Source organism: Platalea leucorodia, assembly GCF_965183815.1.
Source record: "Platalea leucorodia genome assembly, chromosome: Z".
In the NCBI taxonomy this organism is placed as follows: domain Eukaryota; kingdom Metazoa; phylum Chordata; class Aves; order Pelecaniformes; family Threskiornithidae; genus Platalea; species Platalea leucorodia.
Window position 1 is genome coordinate 39,108,232 of NC_138858.1, and position 25,998 is coordinate 39,134,229.

The 25,998-nt window shown below is 38.3% G+C and overlaps 1 protein-coding gene across 1 annotated transcript in view; it reads right to left on the bottom strand.

Annotated features, from left to right (window-relative positions):
- The window catches only part of PCSK5 (proprotein convertase subtilisin/kexin type 5), a gene marked incomplete at its 5' end in the record, with an annotated part of 193,704 nt that overhangs the window by 40,648 nt on the left and 127,058 nt on the right, over nucleotides 1-25,998 (bottom strand). Inside the window, 2 exons of the mRNA XM_082335751.1 lie at nucleotides 8,065-8,168; nucleotides 20,160-20,260. Of these exons, the coding sequence (XP_082191877.1) occupies nucleotides 8,065-8,168; nucleotides 20,160-20,260 (205 nt within the window). The remainder of the gene's footprint in view (nucleotides 1-8,064; nucleotides 8,169-20,159; nucleotides 20,261-25,998) is intronic.

A 25,998-nucleotide genomic window follows, 5' to 3' on the forward strand; every position in this document is an offset into this window, starting at 1 on the left:
CCACCCAACTTGGTGTTGTCTGCCAACTTACTGGGGGAGTACTTGATCCCCATGTCCAGTTCATTGATAAAGATATTAAACAGAACTGGCCCCAATACTGAGCCCTGGGGAACATCACTTGTGACTGGCCACCAACTGCATTTAACTCCATTCACCACAACTCTTTGGGCCCAGCCATCCAGCCAGTTTTTTACCCAGCAAAGAGTATGCCTGTCCAAGCCATGAGCAGCCAGTTTCTCCAGGAGAATGTGGTGGGAAATGGTGTCAACCTCACTAAAGTCCAGGTAGACAACATCCACAGCCTTCCCCTCATCCACTAAGCAGGTCACCTCGTCACAGAAGGAGATCAAGTTAGTCAAGCAGGACCTGCCTTTCATAAACCCATGATGACTGGGCCTGAACCCCTGGTTGTCCTGTACGTGCCACGTGATAGCACTCAGGATGATCTGCTTCATAACATTCCTCGGCACCAAGGTCAGACTGACAGGCCTGTAGTTTCCCAGATCCTCCTTCCAGCCCTTCTTGTAGATGGGTGTCACATTTGCTAACCTCCAGTCAACTGGGACCTCCTCAGTTAGCCAGGACTGCTGATAGATGATGGAAAGTGGCTTGGTGAGCACTTCTGCCAGCTCCCTCAGTACCCTTGGGTGTATCCCATCCGGCCCCAGAGACCTGTGCGTGTCTAAGTGGTGTAGCAGGTCGCTAACCATTTCCCCTTGGATTATGGGGCTTCATTCTGCTCCCTGTCCCTGTCTTCCAGATCAGGGGGCTGAGTAATCCAAGAAGAACTGGTCTGACTATTAAAGACTGCGGCAAAGAAGACATTAATTACCTCAGCCTTTTCCTCATCCCTTGTCACTATGTTTCCCCCTGCATCCAATAAAGGATGGAGATTCTCCTTAGCTCTCCTTTTGTTGTTAATGTATTTGTAGAAACATTTTTTGTTGTCTTTTACGGCAGTAGCCAAATTATGTTCTAATTAGTCTTTGGCCCTTCTAATTTTCTCCCTGCATGACCTCATGACATCCTTGTAGTCCTCCAGAGTTGTCTGCTCTGTCTTCCGAGGGTCATAAACTCTATTTTTCTTCCTGAATTCCAGCCAAAGCTCTCTGTTCAGCCAGGCCAGTCTTCTTCCCCGCTAGCTCGTCTTTTGGCACATAGGGATGGCCTGCTCCTACGCCTTCAAGATTTTCTTCTTGAAGAATGTCCAGCCTTCCTGGAGTTCTTTGCCCTTCAGGACTGCCTCCCAAGGGACTCTGTCAACCAGGCCCCTGAACAGGCCAAAGTCTGTTCTCCGAAAGTCCAAGGTAGCAGTTCTGCTAACCACCCTCCTTACTTCTATAAGAATTGAAAACTATCATTTCATGATTGCTGTGCCCAAGACAGCCTTCAACCATCACATCACCCACCAGTCCTTCTCTGTTCACAGACAACAGGTCCAGTGGGGTGCTCTCCCTAGTTGGCTCCCTCACCAGCTGTGTCAGGAAGTTATCTTACACACACTCCAGGAACCTCCAAGACTGTTTCCTCTCTGTGGTATTTTATTTCCAGCAGAAATCTGGTAAGTAGAAGTCCTCCAGGAAAACAAGGGCTAGTGATTGTGAGACTTCTCCCAGCTGCTTATAGAATACTTCATCTGCCTCTTCATTCTGGTTGGGTGGTTTATAACAGACTCCCACCATGATATCTGCCTTGTTGGCCTTTCCCCTGATTCTTACCCATAAACGCTTTACCCTTTCATCATCATCATCAAGCTCTAGACAGTCCAAACCCTCCCTAACATACACAGCTACCCCACTGCCTCTCCTTCCTTGCCTGTCCTTTCTGAAGAGTTTATAGCCATCCATTGCAGCACTCCAGTTGTGTGAGTCATCCCACCATGTTTACGTGATTGCAATTACATCATAGTTTTCCAGCTGCACAATGGCTTCCAGCTCCTCCTGTTTGTTGCCTGTGCTGTGTTCACTGGTGTACATGCACTTCAGTTGGGCTATTGATCCTGCCACCTTTTTGGGGGGAGAAGCCCTAATTCCTATGTGACTGTTCTCAGGTGCTTCTGTGGTTTCTAACACATCAACAACCCTTGTGCCTTTGCTGCTGTGTGGATCTCCATCCCCTGCCTCTGCTGAGATGGCTAGGGTGCTGTGCACATTAGTACAGGGACTTTGCAAATGTGCTCCAGTGTACTCAGCACATTGTGGAGCAGACCAGAGGACCTTGCTAGCACGCTGTCCCTCAAACACTGGCATGCCACCCCCAGGCTTATCTCCAGTAAGCCTGGTTTTATCCCTTTCCCCCTTCAAATCAAGTTTAAAGCTCTTTCAATGAGCCCTGCTAACTCCCGCGCAAAGGTCGTTTTCTCTCTTTGAGACAGGTGTACCCGATCTGCTGCTAGCAGACCTGGTGTTGTGTAGATTGACCCATGATCAAAAAACCCCAAATTTTGCTGGTGATACCAGTTTCGGGGCCAGTTATTGACCTGCTGGGTCTTCCTGTTTCTTCCTTCATCATACCCTGCAATTGGAAGGATAGAGAACACTGCTTGTGCCCCTGATCACTTAACCAGTCATTCCAAGGCCCTGAAGTCTCTTTTGATTGCCCTTGGACTTCTTATTGCAACTTCATTGCTGCCTACATGAAAAGCCTTACTTAGTAAGGTTCTCAGTCGTGTGGCTCACATTTGGAAATGGTATGTTATATGCTTGTTTCTTGATAAACGTAATTCCCACAACATTAAAATCGTGTAGCTTAATGTCTGGTAAATAGGACTCCAGATGTCAGATTCGTCTGATGATGTTGTCATTACACCAGTGGTTTAGAGAGCGACACTACTAACCTGGAGCCCCTTCCAAGGACTAATGTATTTGGACACAAAATCTGGCTTAGAGGGATTCCCTGGGTGCTGTAGAGCTGCAGAAATAGCTCTGTGTCAACGCTTGGCAATGAAGCCATGGGCCTGCTGAGAAGAGCAGGTGGCCGGAGGACATGGTGCTAGGGGTGTTTCTGGTGAGGAAACACTGCTTTGAGTCAACACAGCCCAGGGAGAGCGAGAGAAACAAGTCACATGTGAGATAGCTTTCATTTGCCCATGTTCATCAACAAGTTGAACAAGAAACTTATCAACAGCATTCTAAGTTGTCTACCTGAAAATATCAGCTTAATCTTTCAAGCACAAAAAATCATTAGTCCAGCTTGCATAGGATATAGTCTTCCTCATTCCTACAAAGACCAATGCAACTTCATCCATTTGGTGTCAGATTGCCAACTACGCAAAACTAGGATATTACAACAGCTAAACTCAAAGCCCGTGTTTCACTTGCTCCGTGCACCATGTGTATGGGCGTTAGGGGTGAGTAGGAGTTGATATTGGCTTCTTACGGCATATGAAAATATCAGTTAGCATCTGTAAGACTTGAAGGTCTTTTGATAGAGGAATAGCTTTGATTGGTTGACATACATACCCATTCACGAGTGCTTGCTATTTTTCAAAAGTCTTATGCCAGCTTCTAACAATGATTTAAAAATATAATTTTAAAGTTATTGAAAATATGCAGCAGTGTGTTTATGAATAGTTTATTTGTCTTCTCTGAAATGTACATATTATTGTGAAGATTTTCTTCCTGGTCTCTGAATTTGTGTCTGGTTACTGGTCACAGAAATTTAAATCTGGCCAGTCTAGGTGTCTTATTAAGGGACATAGATAGGCTCATCTTTTTCTCACTCCCAAACTGGTAATACTCTGCTCACAACAAGAACAATCACCAGTTTTATTAAATACCGTAATTATGCAATTATATTAAAAGGCAGTAAAATATTAAGTGACCTATACTCTCCAGCGGTCACTTTCCAGTGGAAGCAGCAGATACTTTGGGTAACCTAAAGGGATGTGACATAACTCTGGCAGTTTGTCACTCCCAGGCAAATGAAATGACTCCTGGTTTCTGTAGGAAGAATACCTCCACTGGGCCTACGAATGGTCTGAAAATGAAAAAAAAGTGGCTAGAGTTTTGATTTCCTTGTATCTTTCAGTAGCATTTTATTCCACTGTACTGAAGTGTCATTGTCTACACTTTAGAGCCAGGAAGAGTGAAGGATGTTGTCTAGAAACTCTCACTGCAAATTAATAGTATTCCTTCACTGCGAATGGTCTGTTTCCCCAGAGACAGTATTTGTCAGTATTTGGAGTTTCACTTACAGATAAAGAATTGTTCAGATGATTTGAATACTGTTTTTAAAACTGCAGTTTCATCCTGTATCTTTCAACCTAGAGACAAGTCGCCATTAACGCAGTATTCCCTTTTTATGAATGCAGTTACATACTCTGTTGTTGACCAAACAACTGACAGTACAAGAAGCCTTTGCAATACCAATCTGCCTTAGCAAAACCAGATGAACAGTTTTGATATCTTCACAAAAACAGATGTTCTCTAATATTTTTCCATATCATCAGCTAATTAACTGCTTTAATTATAAAAAAAACCCCTCTGATTTTGAAGCGAAATTGAGCATAACATATCTTTTTATCCAGTGACAAATTATATGACAACTGACTAACCAGAGAATATCCCAAAATGAGTATTTAAGTCTCTCTTTTTGAGACTAGCAGGTAATAAGTTTCTGAGGAAAGATACATGCTGGCTGACAACAAAACAATAATAAAAAAATTACCAAGAAAAAATTCTTGCCCATTCCTGAGCTAATTCTATTGACATGCATTTAACGAATGCTGTTTACTTGCCAGAAAATTAAACAAATAACGGGCACTGCTTTAGCAAATCACTAGCTGGCTTAAGTGTTTTTCATGAATTAATCTTTCTTTTTATGAATGTAAGACAGAAAAAAAAGGAGATTTTGCAACCAGTAATGACATCTGTGAGCTCCTTCAGTGTGTTCTGCAATGGCAAAACACTGCCAGGGACTATAGTGAGGGACAGGGTTGCCATGCAGCCCAGCAAAACAGCCCCCTGAAAAGGCATGCTGACCCACTTTCAACTACCAACTCTTGCTGACCCTTTGTTGAGTGAGAGGTTCTTCCAAGTTTTTGTTGTTTCCACCCATTCAGTTCTCATTTCTAAAGGAGCAAGCCTGTCTCTCTCTTTCTCCTCCTTTTTTTCTTTCTTCCCCAGTATGCATGGAAGAAAGGCAGATTGTTTCTTGTGACTGTCATTGCTTCAGCTAATTTAACAACAAAAAAAAAAAAAAAAAAGAAAAAAAATCTTCACCCTTCCTTTGTTAAGAACATGCTGTGGAAGCAATATGGATCTTGCCATCAACAAAATTATGATACAATTCCTTAAGGAACTCAGTTTGATCAGAGTAATTAATCTATGAAAAAACAGACTTTAATTGTTACTCTTGGCAACAGTGAAGGATAATAGTGTAATATTATACTAAATATTGCCACGTGCAATAGTAAAAAAACTGTTTCAGTCTTGCCAGCAGTGGTGTGCAAACCCCCTTTTGAATTCAGGTTTGGATGTTGTGATTTAATCTAAATCTTTTGCTTCTCCTTCTTCCAAAACCAACAGAGGTTTAAAAAGAGCTGCATTTTTATTGGAACCATTTGCTCAGCCTAAGTTGCCAAAATAATTTAGTTAAAACTAGTGCTTTTATTTGGGTTAAGGTTGATTCCTGAGCTCCACAGAGGTCGAGGCACTTAGTTTGTCTTCCTTTTTTTCAGTCCACCATGGAGTCTACAGCAGAGCTCTGCCAGCTCAAGTTGTATTTCCTGAATCCCAGTCCCCCAGCTGAGCTTATCTATGTTTGTGATTTTGCACAAGTGGAGAAGAAACCTTTTTTCAGCTCTTTTCCTCACTATCTGCTACAATGCATAGAAAAATGTGTGGCTCCAAGGATTCAGAATAAGCAGGCTCCAGTGGTGCAACAGTGCAAGTCCTGCTGCCAGTGTTGCTACTGCTGGTGTGTTAGTGTGACCTCTCCTTTGATAATGAGTGACAGCTGCTGTGAAATGCCTCACAGGGTGTTTGCTTCTCTTGGGCAATAAGTGGAAAAGCATAAAAATATAGAATTTTGGAAGTGAGTTATGGAAAAAAAACACTCTACTTTATGCTACTTGAAAAGCATTGTTTGAATTTCAGATAGCTCCAGCAAAATGATAATGCAGTCATAGTCTCCTGCCAAAACTTTTTAAATCCTGGGAGATGTTTCACAATAACAAATACTGTAATGTTATTGCAATTAAGGAAGTATCTGTTTCTCACTGTATGTGTTTTTCTGTGTGGGCATGCGCTTGTAAGTGGGACAAAACCAGGCTCTTGAATGTCAGAACCTTCATGTGATGAGGGGGTTCGAGTCAAATACCCATTTCTAAGTCTACCGTGTGTAGTTAGATCCTGGTTTGGATCAAAAAATGAAAGTTTTTTTGGTTTGGTTTCTATTCCATTGCAGCAGAAATGTCATAGGTCAGAATGATATATTAAAGATGCTCTATGGTAGCAGTGCCTTGATCTGAAATAGATTAAAGCTAGCCTACAGTTTTAAAGTGAAACCAGGGTAAAGATTTGATGGTTCTTGTATATTACATTCTTCTCTCAGGAGATCCTAGCACAAAACAGTTCAAATCTCATCTTAAAAGAAGTACTGCAGTCTTGGGTGGAATTCAGGAAAAGAGAACCAGAAATTCTGGGGTTTTTTTTAGATGCAATCCAAACTGAAAGCAGTAAGAATTTAGTGAATGGGAATCAGAAGCCAATCTGTGTTGAAATACAATGTTGTATGGATTCAAGGTCCAGTTTTAACCCATCCTGAAAATATGCATCTTATTTAATGGCACAAATGTTTACCTCTGATTGCATTACAAAAGAGAATAACGATAAAAAGATGTAACTTTAATACAAAATTACAAGACTGTACAAAATTTTAGAAACCTACATGACAACTGACTGAATAGTATGATTTCTGTCCCATTAAAAGTCCTGATAGCTCAAGATTTGATTTTATCCTAAATCTGACAGAAATCTTAAATATAAATAATGTCAGGTGAATCATATAAAACAGAAATTTGAAAATACTGTGTTGTCATTTTTAATCAAAATTGTCAACAATTCTGAATGAAAACACGGTCTGAATCCAGAAACTGCTGTATCTTCAACTCTAGACTATTTTCTCAGAATACTAGCTATACAAGGAAAAATAAAAAACACCAATTTACTTAGTTTTCTGCCAGCAGTGCATGAAATAGGACTGAAAAGGACTAAGAAGATCTGGCCAATGCATTTTGTAGCTGCTATTTTTGGGTTTAGTCATTCTAAGAGGTTTTCCTTCTAAAAGAGAAGATAGGCCCCTTCAGTTGGAGCCTGAAAAGTCTCAAAACTATGCACAACTGTAAGAGACTGGTGTTAAGAACAATTGTCTCAAAGCTTGCTTGTGTGTTTATCTGATAAGACCAGACAGTAGACCACTCTTTTGTCTGACGAGACCCGAGGGCAGACCACTCTTTGGCTTATCAAGTACCACCATCTGGCAAGGAAACCTGTGCAAACTTGCTGAAGCAGCAGGCCATTCTTTGGCTTATCAGGCACCACCAAGAAGAGGACACCAACTGGTATCCGGTCAGGCTGCTTGCCCCACCAGTAGATGTGCATGTGTTGGGTACCTGATGTTGCCCTGGGTAACCAAACGGAAACGAGAGGCCAAACTCCCTCTCCAACACCAGATAAAAGACGGCACAATGAAACCCGAGTGTGGCCATCCACCACCGAAAACTGAAGACAGGACCAACGGGACACCGCTGGATCCATGGTGGTGACTATCCTTTGCTTATCTCTCTGAATGCTTGCTTAATTTCCTCCTAATATTTCCTGCCTTTCCTATCACTTTACTCTTTTATATTTACCCAATAAAACGTCTGATTGGCGGCATATGACCTCGTTTGTGTCTTAATTTCGCCCTTGGGATCATTACAAACCTTCCCCGAGCCTGACAATCAGACTGGGACTTAACAACAACAACATAGGGTCAAACAAACTACTTGAGATTATTTCTTCTTCAAAAATATCAAATAATATGCTGCCTCTGATGACAAAGAAGAAAGGAAGCTCTCACCCTTATAACCAGCCGCATTAGTTTTCCAGTCATTAGCATTCAGATGTCCTGCACGTGAAGTCCTGACAATAATATGCTGTATGTCTCTCCAGGTCAGAAACGGGCTATGAAAAAGGGGAAAGACAAAAGTCACAGATCAGACATATTTTACCAGAATGTAGGAATACAAGGTCATGCAAGCTAAAAAATATCCAAACCAAAACAACCTTAATTTCTCTTCTCTGCTTTCCTTTGCTCCATTCAAAAGAATGCGTCCTAATTTTACAGAATTACTACATGAATTTATTTATACAGCTGGGAGGTTTGCATTAAGCAGACTATAATGATATATGATAATATTCTATTATATAAAACTTAAGGATAGATTGAGGAGTATGCTTCACACAGAGGGAATTTGTATGACCACCAACTACTCTATGTTATCTACCTTGACCAGTGCAAAGGTAAAAAATGTAAAATGTTGGCTTGCTGAAAAGCTCTACTAAATCTTACTAACTGTGTGCTCCAGTCTGCAATTCCTTTAGACTTTCAGCTCCTATTGAAGCTATTTCAGGTGCCTCTGTTGTTATTAATTTGTCTATTACCCCCAGTCCTGGAATTCACTGAAGGTCTATGTGTATTCTTCAAGAAGACCAAGCAGCCAGCACTGAATGTGAATAGTTACAGAGCAACTGCCTGATTGCACAGATGTGTATTCCTTTAAGGGATTCCTAATAACCTTTTCACTGGGAAGGTGAAAGAAGATGCCATTTGCATCCTCACTATGACATTAATACCCATTTATCTTGCAGGACTAGATCAAATCTTTAGGGAGTATAGTTTTCTTGTTTCTCTTAGATCCATCCCAAGGAGAATTTCTTTCCTTAGAAGATGATCTAAAGGTGCATGGCCATAATTGGGGTATTTTTTCTTTCTCCTTCCAATTTCTCAGTTTTCTATCATCTGTAAGAAGATGAATAGTATCCCGTTTAAAAATGCAGTTTAGTAGAGGGAATGATAAACTGAGCCACTAAATAATGAAGAGGTAAAAAGTATTGCAGTGCACACCACCAGTCACTTAATATCATTATCAGAGTATCATTAGCTGCCCCTACTGCACTCACTTGCACAAATCCACTCAATTGTAATGATGAAGATAGACCAGAATGAAGTTTATCAGACCCAGCATTGGCTATCTACACTGTCCAGGACTAGACAGTCATTGAAAACCTAGGAAACCTTGATTCAGTTCCTTAGTGCATGCTCTCATGCCTCTCAGACCAACAAGTCAGTTAAGCTGGCAGACAAGTGACATTCTTGGCACTTATCTTTAGGGCACGATACTTGGGCTCTGCTTCCACTTGCAGGTACAAACTACACCAAGGCAACAGCCACAACAGTGTGGGAAGGTCAACACATGGGTGATAGTGAGTGGCTTGCTTTCTGGGGTGAGTGGGACATTGCCATTACATGGAGTGACTCTACACTCTTAAACCAACACGTAGTCGAGTTATTAGAAATTTCAATGAGAAATTTCTTTGGGAAGCAGACACAGGATAACAACAAACATGCAGAAATATCTTGTTCTTCTCTAAGTCCCACTGACAGTGGAAGACACAGAAAAATCTCAATCATCTCTCTGTTTGATGTACACAAGTGTATGTTGTGTGGATTGGCATCCTGCACACATTGTTTCATATCTTCCAGAACTTGTTTTGTCAAGAGAATATCTTTTTGGAAATACTTGAGTGACCAGTGCTTTATGGCACTTAAGTATGGAAGTAGAATCCTGCTTATCCTGCAAGCTGAAATCAAGCTTTGAGGAAGCAATCAGTGAATATATGTGATAATCTATTAAAAAATAAGCACTTTCTTTTTCATTCAAGATGCATCAGTTTAGGTTTTTAGGTGACAATTTCAGCTTCCACAAGCTGCAGCTTTAGGAGAAGGCAGCAGGCATGCAGAAGTTATTGTAAACTTGTGGTCATCTTGTTTATAGAAAAAATTGCTCCTAGACATATATTCATGGGTATTAACCAATAGAAGTTCACATAGGTTGGTGGAATTACTGAAAATGAAAACCAATTTCAGAACCATTGTCCATAATTCCATACAGGACAGAAAAACTTGGGACATATAGGACATTCACTCACACATAACTGATTTTTACACATTTTACTTTCCAACAGCCTTATCATCCATATGCTTGAAAACAAGCATGAGTTGCCTAAAAATGTCAGACTTCTTTTATGTAACAAGATTGTAAGGAATAATGCAAAGACAAGGACCAAACCATTTAACCATACATATTTTTCTCATTTCCTTTGCAGTAATATGATTTTAATTCTGACTGTATCTTTTCCATTACAGAACACTTCCCAGTAGATGTGTGGATCATGGGTACGCTGACGTAACCTAGCACGTTTCTATCTACATCTGGGACACGACAGGAAGCAGCATGTATTCTTCTAGAGTCAACACAGAAAGTCCTGTCTATGCTCGTTGTTGAAACAGGAGGAGGAAATGGAATAATCTGAAGAAGGAAGATGATTCTTAAGTGAATCTCTTATTAATTGTAGCCAGATTTTTCTGTAATTTCTTCCAAGCTGTACCAATTCCTGGCCACTTAATTTCTCTCTGTTTTTGTCTACAATATATAAGGGTATTCCCATGTTTAAATTATTCTGTTCTTTTCAAGGAGAGCTGATGCCTTCTGTCTCTGAGCATTTATTAAAGCATTAATATGCCCATAGATACATTTTTTTTCTTAAAGTGGAATTTCTTGCACTAGACAGTTGGACTAGAATGACAGTAATTGTTTATCCAGCTGAGCTGGTAAAAATGACTGAAAAAAAAAAGAAAAAAATGTCACGGAATATAAGGAGCATTAAGGGTTTGTAAGATAGGGTATGCTTGGACAGTCACGTAACATGCTTCAAGAAAAAAAAATCAGTATGATTTTATACCAGCTCAGGAATTCCACTGGGAGCCTGTCTAAAGTCTTAGAAAAACATGTTTCAGGCCTTCAGGAAGACCTCCAGGAATCCCGAGAGCTGCATTCTTTGGAATCTAAACAATCTGTTGTTCTATAAAGCAAGCTGTCCATGCTACCGGTGAAAAATAAGGCACTGAAACACTCCTCTCAACTTCTCAAGGAGAGATTCAAGATAGGGCACACTCAACTGATTATTTAAAGAGGAACGATGGATCTAATGGTGGATCTAACTATGCCTAGATAAAGGATGTAAAGATATAGTAGTCTTACTTGATAATACTAACCACTCATAAATTGGTCTTAGTTGCTCAGTCAGCAAATGAGATTATGTCTCAGAATCATGGTTTACTTCTAAAAACAATAATCACGGCAGATCTTGAAAACCGGGCCATTCACTGTTTTATCTACCATCCTTATCTAATCATAAAAAATAATGTAAGAAAGAATTCTGGTGTAGAAAACCTTGACGAAAGGTCTGATTTCCTGGACACAACATGGTATATAGTTAAATCAATCTGTCTCTTATGCAACCTCCAAATCTGCTTGCTTAGTGTATAATTCATAAGATTTTTATGTTGTCTTCTCAAGGAATGGCAGTTTGGGAATATTTATATCTAAGAGATTTAACAGCATAAGAACAGTATTCAAACCAATTTCTGTAGCCTATTATAGGACCTTCACTATACTAAGAATTGAGCTATTGCCAGATTAAAATTTTCTCTCTACAGTAGACACCTCATTTGAAATAAAATAGGTCTGCAATTGTTTGCCCATATTTTTTTTCAGAAACTTTAACAAAAAAAAAAAAAAAAAGAATAAAAAAGAAAGAGACTGGAATGATGTCAAAATAGCAGTTCATTTGGAGAAAGAAGAGGGATTTTTTTGTTTTGTTTTTTTAAACAACATAGTCTAGCAGCCAATTTTAAAGCATCTGGAAAAATCACAGAATTGGTCAAATATTTGTAAAACATGTTAAACTTGGATCCTCAGTGAGTAAACAGTTGTTTGCTAGCCATGTGGGCCCCAGATCCAGACAAGATGTCACTGATGTTAATTGATTTACCACTTGATTAACCTCAGAAGAATTAATGGCTAAACATCTTGAAATGAACAAATGCTTTAACAAGAACAGTACTAACTCTGCTTGATAATGGATTGATTTCAAAAAAATGGGCAATTTCCTTCCAGAAAATTTTTTTTCAATGTCTCATCTGAAATTGCCTTGGGATTACACATACCAGACAATACTCAAAATCAAACCAGAATAAGCAGAAGTGAGAACAATTACATACAAAAGTGCTTGTACAGCAGCCAAAAAATAATGAATGTTGTGTCCTTAACTAATAGTTATACTCTAAGGTACAGCCCTCTTCTCTCAGGCTTCTCAAAATGTTTATGAAACAAGGTAAATGAGAAAAAATTAAATAAAACAAATAAATTATATTACAGTAACATTCATTTGAGATTTATTTAACCCTATCTTTAAACAGGCTGCTTAGAAATAGTAGATCATAATTTTTGGCCAAATCTGATTTCTTCATTCCATAAGTAGTCTCCCTAGTGACAACTGGGCTAATCTTGGAAATAGTAAAGAATTCTGGCTCTATCCTTTTGCATAATGATACTGTGCCAAAAATAACTGTTCAGAATAAATAATTGGTGCAAAAGAGACAATTAGCAAAAATATCACTCAATGCAATAAACAAATAGGGTGAAACTTTGGGGTTTTTTTAGCAAAATGATATATTTAGCAACATGAATAATGATTGTTACATTATCTTCATAACCAGCAATTTAAATCTGACAAAGGTGGCCTATCTGAAAAAATATTTCTTGCCAAAATGGCAGAGTCTGATGAGAATTGCTGGAAGAATACAATAAACTTTTCTCCAAAGAATTAAGGAAAAACACAATATCACAGGGTGGATTATGAAGAGGATCACCATTCAATCTGGAAATATCAAATAACCTTCTTTGGAAATCCTGGCTATGAGAGAACAGACATGGATAATTATTGCTATAAAAATGAGTCTCTGTGCCCTAGACATCTTGTAGAGCAGTAGGAGATAATTTTCCTCATTAATTTCTGCATAACGCCACCCTTAAGGGCTTTATGATAAATTTATTAAAAAAACCATAAGAAACAGTTGCCTGGTTAATTCACACATTCTCATCACTCACAAGTCAGCCGAATTGTCCCATGAGATCTACAATGCTACTACCTGTCCTAATGACTCCAATATATAGCCTCATGAACAGGAATATTATCTATGTTAATGGGAGACATTCTTCTTTCCCAGGTCACATAAAGAGTCAGTGTGAAGACGCCTGTTGCAGAATTTTAAGAGGGATGAGGCATGAAGACAGCCTCTAATTGTGCTTATCCTGTGTGTAAGTAAGTGTCTAAATGGTCTACACCATAACCATTTCATTCCTGAAAATGAGAAGATACAAAAATGGACCCCAGTGTTTAATAATCCAGTCATGTATACACACGGACAAACAAAACACGTGGTTTTGACATGTCTGACACCCTTACAGGTTCTAATTGTCATATACACTGCAAATAATATTGTTAACTTCCTGCTAGAAAAGTAAAGACGTGTTTGCTGATCAGCATGTAGCTCTTTCCCTGTAAACGTAACTTAAGTTTCTGCTCTAGTGGCTTTTTCATTTTCTGACCTGGTAAACCACTGTTCATTCAACTAGTATATCAAACAAAACTATTTGGTTACTTCAGAGTTAGCTCTCAGTTCCTTCTTTGCTCACCCTTCTTTTCTGGGTTCCAGATTGCTTGTCAGAAATGTGTCATTTCTCCTGCTAATTTCTGATTCGCATTGAATTTTGCCCAATGATATCCCTTTGAAAGAAACCTAAGCCTTGCTAAGGATGACAATCCCTTTAAAAAGATAATGGCAACTGAAAATACTCTAAGTCAAAGGTCAGTTATTAGTAGTATTAATGGCATATGCAATAGACCTATGTCTAAAGAGATCTGCAATTAATGAAATTTTGGGAAAATATCTTTCTAGGATCAAAATTGCCTTTTATGCTAATTGTCATATTCCACCTCTTCTTCTGTTAATAGCTTAATTTAGGTACTGGACAAAGAAGAGCAGTGATGATACACAACTGAAAACAAATTGCTGACTAAAACCCATTAAGAACATGTAATTTAAACCAATTACATTCAGAACTGTCCTGATATTTGCCAAGTTTCACTGTGAAAAGACACACTGGATCCGTCCATTTCAACAGTCACTAAATAACTTCAGTATATCACTCATATTTTAAACACATTAATCTTAAACATCTTAAGCTCACAAATTCTACAAAATCAGCATTTTCCAGTCAAAGCTATAGCTTTTTCACCATCTTTTCAAGGTAATAGCATTTGCCTGTACACCATCATCTTTATCAGTTTATGTCTGGCTCTAATTTATGTCATTCAGTTTATACTCCTGCAGCATCTCCATAGTTTCTGCAATCCATCCTAGTCTCTTCATGAGTCAGTGTCTGAAGGCTTTTGCATTGGCTACAACCATCTTTTGGATTATCTTCATATTGTTTTTTAGGATAGAATACAGACAAGTTGTGATATGACATGACAGATATATTCCTTTAGATGAACAGCAGGATAAGCAGCCATACATCCACCAGCAATGATGTTCTGGTGTACCTGTGTCAAATCTGCAGTGCACTCAGTGGTGGCAGATTCCAGAGCCTACAGAGTATCATGTTTTTCCCAGAGACAGAAAATCCTAAGTGCCAAAGAGAAAAAAATCAATGGCCCAACTGCAGGTTGATAATGATGACTTTCTGAGCAGAAGTCCCTTGAGAGAGAAGTACCTGAATCACATCCCTTATTGTGCTTTCTCTAGAGGAAGAATGGAATGGGACTGCCAAAAAGACAGCGCGCACAGTCTGCTGAGGGACATCAGCATGGAAGCAACAGCAACAAAAACCTTGGGTCAGTTGCCAATTTTAGAACCAGCTGTGACTGTGCATGTGAGGAAGCCTTACATTATCTTAGATTAATGCAGGCAATTATGATTAGCATAGTACCCAGGCTATTGATTTGACCTATTTGCCCAGTCCAGTGATACTGTTCACTTTTAATATAGTTGAGCTACGACATCGTGGTGCAAGGAATCTTAAAAGAAAGACTGCAGGGAGACTGCAATCCAGTGAACCTGCTCCTCTTCCATCTTCGTTTTCCTCTCGCTGCAAGAACACAGACAGGGAAAAGTAGATGGGCTCCCTGCTCTCAAGGTGAACAGCCAGCAGCACCCCTAACGGCAACTTCAGAGACAACCCTAAGCAGCCTCTAAAAGCTGAGGCTGGGGAGCACTTGGAGAACCAAGAAACTATGGGGGATAAAGCTGCCAAACTCTTAAAACTCTCAACTGAGCACATGCCAACTGAAATTTTTGAAAAGCTTGTGAAAGTGAAAGGCATTGCCCTGGCACCAGAAGAACGGCTATCCACTTGTTCTATTTCTAGCTGTTCCTCCAAAGCGTAGACACAGTAAAAACTCAATGAAAAAGTTAAAAATTATCCCAGTCAAACATTTTTTTTAACCTAGACTCAGTTTAAGAAATGTCTGGGTGGAATTTTCTTGAAACCTTTTTAAAGCAAGTTACATGGAAAATTTCAGACCAAATGATTATTCCTTGGCAAAGTTACATGTAACTGAAAACAGGACCTTAAAATGGGAAACACTGGGCAACTTGAATTCAGGAAAGCACTTCCAAGTCAATCTCAATATAATAACTGAAATTGCATAAGTGGCACAGGTGGGTAAAGCTCAAGAGAAAAACAGGTTCTAAATTAAGCATTTATTTATGTTTACATTTTTCAAATATTTCACCATTAAGAGCATTACTTTAAAGGTATTCCAAAAATGCAAAGATTCACAAAATGATTTCTAACTCACACACTCTAGTGTTCCCTTTTATAATAGGCAGTCAATCAATAGAGCAAAGACCTAACTAAAGCTAATAGATTTAAAAGATAACCTCTCCTTCTCTTACACTGGAAGCCTACATAAGGAGGTCACTTGACGGGACTTCCACAGTTCACCTCAACTGTCTCATCACCTTTAGCCTCTGACTATATTTATGAACAGGCAAACTCCTCATAACTTTGATGGCACAGAAATATGTTCTCTGTATCCAAAACTGCTCCTTGTCAGACAGTATACTGCTTTTCTCCTTTCTGTAAGAAAATCAGTCAATATGGGAAGTATTGCAAGTATCTGATCAGTTTTCAGAAACCCAAAGTATCTTCCTCTGACATCCTTGACCCCTTGCAATGTGAACTCCATTTTTATTTCATCTCAGTAATTACACTCGGTTATAGTACCTTTTAGATGAACGCGACGCATAGTCACTTTTCTGAATGGATCATAGGTATCAGAATTCACTGATATGCTTTATCTCTTCCCAACACTACCTTGTTCTAGCTTTGGTTTCACGTAGCCAAAGACAAATGAAGTATACGGCTCATGTGAAGAGAATCATGGAAGAAAATAGACTCTCCCCAAAGCAATACCACTGAGTATACCACACAGTAGAAACATAGCAGATTAATACTTCCATTTCAGGTGCTACTTTTTACTCATGTAACTGCAGTTTATATACCATGGGTTGGAAAACATGCATTGGCTTACAGATAGTGAAGCATGCAGTTCAGTTGGGGATGTATAACGTATTCTTCCGCCAGCAACATAAGATTTTTTTAAAATTTGTCTTCTCCAAAGGAGCATGTGACAATGCCCACTGGAACAAATGTGGGCATACTTTTTCTCCTGACTCTGATTTGCCCAAATCCCAAATGCAAACCTTTCATCAATAAGAAAGGGTATTTCTGATATCAACAGTAGATGGTACTATGCAATGCAAATAGTTTATTTTTAGTAAGAAGACTGCTGCCTCTGCTGACTAAATCAATTATACTTTATACCCATAATTTCTGGTTGACAATTAGCAAAAATCAACCTTATATAATGACTAAGAAGTGCAATACACAAGCAAGTGTTTATTCATAGAGCCTGAACAGGATACTAGATACACTAGGAACCATCAGATAAAACAATTAACCACTTGAATACCATAAGAAAACCATAGAATGTGAAGATTAAGAGATGTCTGTCTTTGTGTGACAGTTGTTGCATATCTACATTTCTGCATTACACCCTCGGGGATTCCAAACAACCAGTCTGAAACTCAGTTACACTTCTTTGGTTACTGCAGAAAAACATCCACTTGATACTCAAATACTGGACCAAAAATGCAACTCATAAAAAAGATGTGTTCGCATTATTTGAAATTGGGGTAGTAAGCAGACCACCACCCCAAAACGATTTGTTGCCAGGATTTCAGGAGTGGATCCCAGTTGGAAAAACTAGCTAAGTAGAGGGCTTAAATCAGTAGGCAGGTAAGAGGTCCTCCATCAGCTATTTGCCGATACTACCGTATGAGGCTTATCAAAGAAAGAAGGTGTCAGGTTGGAGTGGAAATCTGTCTTGCTCATTTTCCATTGTTTTAATGTGCCTTTGCGTGTGAGTTGAAGCAACCTCTTGGCTGTTCTAACTCCTATCCAGGCCAGACTAGTGCTCTGTTCACTTCCTAATGTCTCCCAGGAACAGAACTTGGCTACTGGGGAAAACCGACCTCATAGGCTCAAAACCCTTCCACGGTATAATTTGTTGTGTTTTTCAGCACAAAGTGGAATGAAAGTATACATTATTACAGACATATTCAAGAAGTCTTCAGGACTAAGTGCTCCAATTTTTAAGCAGCTTGTTGTATGAAGAGCATAATTAACCTTGCAAAACCCCTTTCCAACTAGTCTTTTTAAAAAATCTCATATAAACACTAGTGCTATTAGCACAGGCACTAACATGGAATCTAACGAAGAATCTGTGTAAACGCAAACTCTGTTTGAATGCAAACTAGTTCCAGTAAGCCGTTATGCTAAGCCACAATATTATGTGTCCTTTACACGCCATATATCTTAAAAGTATTGGAGAAAATACTTAAAATGGCTTCAAAACTTCTTTTTGTGTACTTTAATTCCTAGCATTTATTTAGGATCACCTAAACTGGCAGGTATCACAGGTGAAAATACCATCTGAATTTTCAGATCAGGTAAATAAATAAGAATTACCATTCAGAAACTGCTTAAAGTAATTCGAATAGATTTCATACAAACAAATCCCAGACATTAAAATTGAATATATTATGATATGATCTCCTTGTAATATTAAAGGCCTTACTTCATAATTTATAACTTCACAAGGCCAAAGGTTTCTCCAACTCTAGGACTGCATTAATGTATGGGAAAAAACAGCATGGTAAACCTGAAAATATTTATCTCCCTAGTTTCCTTTTTTTTTAAAAATTTTTTCTTTCATTTCTTGATGGTGGCTGTGTTCAGAAAATTGGTTGTAAGTACACATAGGAGAGAAAAGTTAGTGAATGGAATACAAATGAGGAAAACCACATTTATGATAATATTAATATAATTCCTTTGGATCTATGCAAATGCATAGGCTAAGATTTGGAAATAAGTAAGAACCCTCCAGATACTGAAACTGAACAGAAACTGAAAGGACGCAAAATCAATACATTTTCACCCTGAATCTCTTGAAAAAAGGCTGTGTAAAGTGTAAGCTTCTTAGTGTGTTTTAAGATGTCACAATCAGCAATAGCTTGATTGTAGGTATTATGTGCTTTAACTCTTTGAAACTTTCAATTACAACAATAATTTGTTAGAAAATTCACACAAAATATCATATAAAATACAAACCATAAATTACAAGCAACCTCCTTTCATTGAGAAATAATTAGAAAAACTTTCAGCAGAATGAAACTTATGCACAGGCAATTTTATCTGCATGTGCAGATTGTTTAAAATGAACTTAAGGATTTTAAAACTGAGATTAAAAAGACATTAAAAAGATTTCTAAAAAAATATTAGCATTAGATTAACTTTTCAAAATACCTTTGTTTCTAATGACTACATTAAGCAAATCTAATTATAATGATGCAAGCACTGCACTACTTAAGATTATGTCAGTTCTTCAATTACTAACCCTTATTCTCATGACTATAACTCAACAGCAAAAAAGTATTCTGTGTTCAATATTGGCCCATGATTTCTTCAAAAAAGCAACATTAAAGATGGAAACATAATTCTGCTGCTATGAATTACATACAATTTGAAATAACTATCGTGTGCAAATTTTTTACTTCCTTTGAAGGAGCTGGCTGACCCCAGAGGAAACCGGTTTTCTTCAGAATTTAATAGAATCAATCTCCTAGCACTTAAAACTTTTGATTTCAATCAGGATTTGGGGTAAAGCATTCCACCTTAGACCTGCAAATCTTATCCAATGCAGTGCAAAGCAATGCAAAAGCTTCTGAAATACAGATTTCCCTGATAAATCTCCAGCATTTCTGCTGCTCCATAAAGTACATTAAAGATATACATTAGACACAAACAACAAAATCCTGCAGCGGAGAAAATGCTTCTAAGACGGAAACTCTTCTGAGTTACAGGTAAAAAGACTATGGAGGTACACTGTCCATGGTTTTTACAGGTGAGGAACTTAACCCATTAGAAAAAACAGACTTTTGTCAGCATGCAGAAGTTGAGAATTTTTATTTTTCATACTGTATTAATTGCTGTTCATAGTAGCCTAACACCGTCCCCAAACTTTCTTCAATGTTCAAGAACAGACACTGCTAAGCGGAGCCTGACAAATGCAAGAGGCGACCTACAGTAGACTGCAGAGTACAGCGTATCTGGGCAGCACTGTGAGGGTACTGCAAGACATTGTGAGGATCCCATACATCATTTAGTGGAAACTACCTGTGCTCAACACCGTTTCAAGTTATTTCAACACTGAGTACTTTGCTGTCATTTCCATGGTGTAAGCTTTCCTGCATGTGAAATAAGCACGCGGATCTTTCCTACCCTTGGAAGGGTACTGTGAATTCCTACAACAAAATTTCCAAAGCACTTTGAGATCCCTGGATAAAGATGCTGGATGAGTGAAAAAGATCTTTTCGTATGCTTATTTTTTTTTTTTTCCAGAGTATAACTCAGATCTTACTTTGCTTCCAGTGCCAGTGCAATGATGCCTGCAGCCATAGGTGCAGAGGCTGAGGTTCCGGTATGGCTGTCTGTGCAACGCTGTCTCAGGTCTGTGGTGATCTGGAAGAAATTGAATGTGTGAAATTTAGAACACAGCTTCAGAAATCAGAACAGGCTTCATTTGCTTGAATGAGTAGCATGTACATAGATGGTATTTCCTTCTTTCATTGCAAGGAAAGGCAAAAAAAAAGGGTGTCTGAATACATGACATTACATCTTCTGAGCTTGAAGTCACTTGTGAAGTTGGAAAAGTGTTCTCTGTATCTCACTGAAAACATGTTAGTCTCATTTTTTTTTATGGCATGATCAACAAAAAGACTTATAAATTAGAAAAACCTGCAGAGGATTTTAAAACTGCACAATTAGAACTCTGTCCTTCTATTTGCATTTACAGAGCACTTTCCATCCAAGAATCTCAAAGTGCTTTACAAACAGGAATGAACTAAATCTTACAGTGCTCCCTATATATAGACTGGTTATGCTCATTTTAGAGACTATAAAAGAGGTATGGAGGGGTTAATTAAGTTTCCTGAAGTCAGAGTGTAAGTATGTGAAAGAATAGAATACAGTTGGGGTCATGCTAAGTACTGTGTTTAATCCTTGCTTCATGCCTTACACAATAATTCACATGAAATTTAGCAACAATTCATTGGAAAATCCTGATGTAATGACAAATTTGGCCTAGACATCACCAGCCAATCAGTTAACTGCAGTTTTAAATGGTTATGTATTGCTTAATTACATGCTGCCACATATTTTTCTGTGTAATCTAGGTGGATGTATAAACTATAATGTGCAATACCAACCAGAGGCACAGCCTTCTACTCAAGTGTTAGGATGTTCCTATCTCATAATGAATTTTAGGTGGATTCTTTCTGTAAGACAGTAAATCACACACACAAATGTGTTTATTCTAAATTCTGCTTCTTTCAGCCAATGTTAATCTAAAGTGATTCTAATCCAAGCCCTTCGTTCTGAAGAAGTTGTTCCTAGCAAGAGCAAGGCATTAGAGACAAGAAGTCACTATTACCTAACAGAAGCTCAAGCAAAACCCATGTGGACTTGAGAACAGTTACTAGCAGACAGCAGTCCCCAGCATGCAAACCTCCATGAAGGTGGTAGTGAATGACCTGTGATGCCAAGCCTTATTCTCAGCATTTCAGCTGATCCCTGAGATTCATTCACTAGTAGACATAAAATATCTGCCTGAGGGGCAGAGAAGTTGCTTACACAGCTTCTTACCTAAGTATACAGAATTATTATTTCTCCATTTCATCTAATTCACTAGTATCATACTTCATTTGCAACACAGATATGCACAAAGATGGGAGGAGGAGAGGACCAGAGGATTGAAAAATCACAAAAAAGCACAGGGCATGTAAAAATGCCCGTCTAGTTTTGAAACTGAAAGATATGCAAAATATGATCTGAAAAAACAGCCACATCCCACCTAGGCAGAATACAAGCAATTGCATGTAGGAGGTATAGGTTTCACACATCTGCATTAGCCATATTCCATAGTATACATATTACATAATTTGTATAAGGCTGCTGAAAGTTTTCACATGTAAGCATATGCAAGCTAACACAAAAGACTTGTAATAGAGAAGGAGCTAACAGCACCCAGGAAACGATTGTTGAAAGGAAGTAGTGAGCAAGTGAAACAAAATGGAAGATTCTAGAAGTTGAGAAAGATGGATTAAAGCATTTATAATGTCACATCCTTACATTATTGAACTTGCAAAGGCCAGATTCAAGAACAATGAAGTCTCGAAAGGACATTTTTTTCCCTATTATTTAATGCACACCTTGTTAAACAATTTCTTTTATCTGTCATCAGCTAAAAGTTGAACCCATAAATAAAATGTTCATATAATTTCTTTATCTCTTGCCTTCCCTCCTACTGACTCTGTATTAATTTAGACAATGAAAATTAATAGTGCTGGAAAAAATTTATGCATGCAAATTCCATAAATGCCCTGACAATATTAAGAGATGAAACTTCAGCAGGAACAGCCCTAACATTACACTGCCTATATGTGCAAGTGCAAGTAGTGATTTTGCAGGTGGGATTAACACAGCCAATGACTACAGGATGACATGCACCCAAATAGAGACACACAAGATTCAGGTGTCCCGTTTGGAAAAACATTGGTCAGTGCTGTGGTGAGGAGTGGAAGGAAGGCCAGGAAAGAGGGCAGAAAAAGGGACTAATACATGCTCCTCTCTTTTGTAGCCTGGTACCTTGTCCCCTGCAAAAAAATGGTGCAGCAGGTGCTTTCCTCAGAGGACCAAAGGGCAGCAAAGCCTACAGGACCTCAGGCAGGGAGATGTGTCCTCATAGCAGCTTTTCCTTAAGAGACAGCCACTCTCAATCCAGTGAAAAGCACACTGCCTTGTGCTATCTGTGTTTCTCATTCTCTGGAAGAACATGCTTCCAGAGTTTTTATTGTCCTATAGCTACAGATATCAAGAACAATAAACCATGACACCTCTTTACTCGGCTGTGTTGTCTCTTGTTCTAAGCAGATGTTATGGCAGCAGTTTGACCTACAGACCCTTATCCCTCTCTTTCACTCAGCAAATACTTCAGCAGAAAATGTGTAGGGAAAGCTTGTTAAATAGAAATCCCATTTCAGCTATTTCAAAGGAAAGTTACTGACAGGAGCTGGGATGTTTAGGTGTAAATTACCTCCAAGATCTGAGGCATGTTTTTCAGCACTATGGATTCACTGTCAGAGAAGTGTCGCGTCTACTCTGAGAAGAAAAGAGTACAGGACCACCAACAAATGAGCAAGTTTCAAGAAGAAAAAATAGTCCCCCAAATTCCTGAACCACATGAGGGCAACATCATTAATCACAATAAAAGGACGTGGTATTTGACAGCACCATGAAGCTGTCATTAGTGTATATTAGCTGTCATTCTGATCAATAGGGTGGGGAAAAGGAGAAATTTTTGAATCTTTTGTTGAGTACAACACTTTTGTACGCTTCAAATATCTTTGTAACAACTACTGATCTATGAAAATGCTGACCAGACTACCCAAGAGGAGCCCATGCAATATTTCTAGGGCCATGAGTTATATCCACTTCTAAATCTTTTAAATCAACTAGATTTGACTGAAGACAGTGACAATGTTTCTGCTACTGGCGTACTTTAATCAACATGAAATTAGCAACCTAGGACAGATGCCCTGACGAAAGGCAGACAAAAATGATAGAGTCACCACAAAGCACTGTAATACCTGCCATCTGCAGAAGTCCAACAGCTTTCATAAAATGCACACATTTATTAAAGAAAAAGCTCACTGTAATAGTTTTACAGAAGCAACTTGCACTGAAGAATTAAGGAGATGCCATTTCTGTACAGTCATTATTAAGGCTGCATCATCAATCTTTCTGTAGTTTCACCGATTGGGAGGTTAATGACTAAGGTCAAAAACGGGATTTCCCTTAGCAGAGAACATGCTTACTCTTCCTCTCCCAAGGCTCTGCATTTCTTGCTATTTCCTGTTTCATGACATAAGCTTTCTGAACTGATTGAACCATTTTTTACCTTCTACTACAGTTCTTCAAGATACGTTGGTTTCTATGAACCTGTGTCCCTAGAAGTGACAAGGGTTTAACAAAAATCTACTGTTCCTTCTCACATCCTTTGTGTATCTGTATCTACCCAAAATTGAAGGTGCCATGTTGTGTGTATCTTGATACCCTGAAACAGTTTCTGAACAAGAGGAGGTTTTTGTTTGTGTTTTAAGAACTGGCAGGAGATTTTTTTTTGTGGTTTTTTTTCAAGGTCTGCTTAGAGCAGAAGCTAGTCAGCAAGGCAGAAATATATCTTAGAAGAGAAAGAAACTCAGCAGATGAATTGGCATTTTTTGGAAAACAAAGAAATAGGTGGAACAGTATGTAGAGAGGTTATTTTCAGAAGGTAAGTCATGTAATAGGTTTATAAATTGTATCTGTGAGGGACTTTCATATGTAAATTCCTTAGTGCTTTAAGGAATAATTTGAAAAACGAATTCAAAGGAAATGTGATGCATTTGTGCAACATGTTTGATAAATGAAAGGCCCATACAGATAACTATATTAGGTCGTGCTTAACCTATCCGAGCTGCATGGTCTGGTGTGGGGAATGCTTTCAGCATTGTCCTACAGTATGCAAAATAGCAGAGAAGAGAATAATAGGAAAAAATATATTGACAACTGTATATTATTAACCAATACTTCTGCATTCACTCTGCTATGAGAAATAACTTCTATAAAGAAGTATATTTTTATAGTCTTTACCTACTGTTGATTTGCCTTTGTCCCAGAGTGTGAGTTCCTATGCCTATACCCCTGCTGGCACTTTGTAGCTGCTCTTTAAAACACCGAAAAGTAATTCTATTTCTTTTCTCTAAAAGTCTATGTAAAAGGCATACATCCAGCTACATCTGTGAAAAGATTGTAAGCTTTGGGTTTGTTAATACATCCAAAGGTTGGAAACTCAGTCCATAATGGGCTAGCAGTTACTGCAATAAAATTCGGTACAGCATGAAGTCAAGGACACTTGGAGTCCCTTCCCTGAGCAACAAGGAATTCATGCAAGATGGTAACATCAGTGTGTGTTTAACTGTAATCGTTAGTTCAGATTATTTCAGGCCAGAATTTGCTTCCATTTACTTTAGTTCAAGTCAGTGAAAAAAGCTCCATATGGAAAACAGAGTTGCGTAGATGAAATTATATTCTTAAGCTATCATTGTACAAGACCAAAAAAAACCCGCAGACTAGAAAACCATCTAAAATTATGTTACATCCTATATATGTAACAAGCAATTATAAAAATGCATAGTAATGAAATAGAAAAAAAAAGTCTTTTGTGTATTTATAAAGGTGTGGGTGCTTCTATTAGTCCATCCTGAAATCAAAACATTTTAATAAGACTTTTTAGTCCACACAATGAGTGCCTAACATTTGGTTACTGTTTGTTCATCTACCTTATAATACATTCTGCACATATTGGATAGAAAAACAGAAAATAAAAAAAAGATATTAAACTGAAGAACTGCAATGAAAGATATGAAGGAACTGTGGAATATGACACTATAAAGTTGTAACCATTCACTGTCCCTTAATCGTGGATAGGTATTTCTGTACTACAACATTGCAGAATCTCACATGATATTGGAGTTTGCTCTGAGTTACATGACAATAAATAAGAATGAGTTAAGTTGATTTTGATTGCAAATCCCACGCCAGGTCACTTCTTCCAATTTACTGCAGTAGTATTTTTTTTTTCTTTTTTGAATATAGGAGTCTCAGTCCAACAAACCAAATCACCATATGCCTTGATCAAATATTGTTGCTCTTTTCATATTATGGCATGAAGTTGAGCCCTTCATAGCTGATTTGTATATTGCATATAAATTTACAAGCATAAGAGAATTTGGAGAATTTAAATTTAATAACAATCTTTCTGTTCTTCTTCTATTGTTATTTTTCCCTTTAAACTTACTGCAAGCTCTAAGCTTTTTGTGGAAAGATATGAAGACAATCTGACCCAAAAGGAGCAGCAGTCTAAACAAAAATGTGAGCCATGCTGCAGTGAAAAGGATGTGTGGTACAACAATGAAAAATACACACCTTCTTTACACTAGACTCTTTCAGCATTTTATAGCAGTTGAAAAACTTTGTCCTCAAAATTTTCAGTTCTGTCTTTAGTTCAGTTCTTGTTTCAAACAAGACTTCTTTCCAAGGTAAAGGTTTGATAGGTGTTTAGGAAAACTGGATTTTAGTAGACAAGTTGGAGAAGAGAA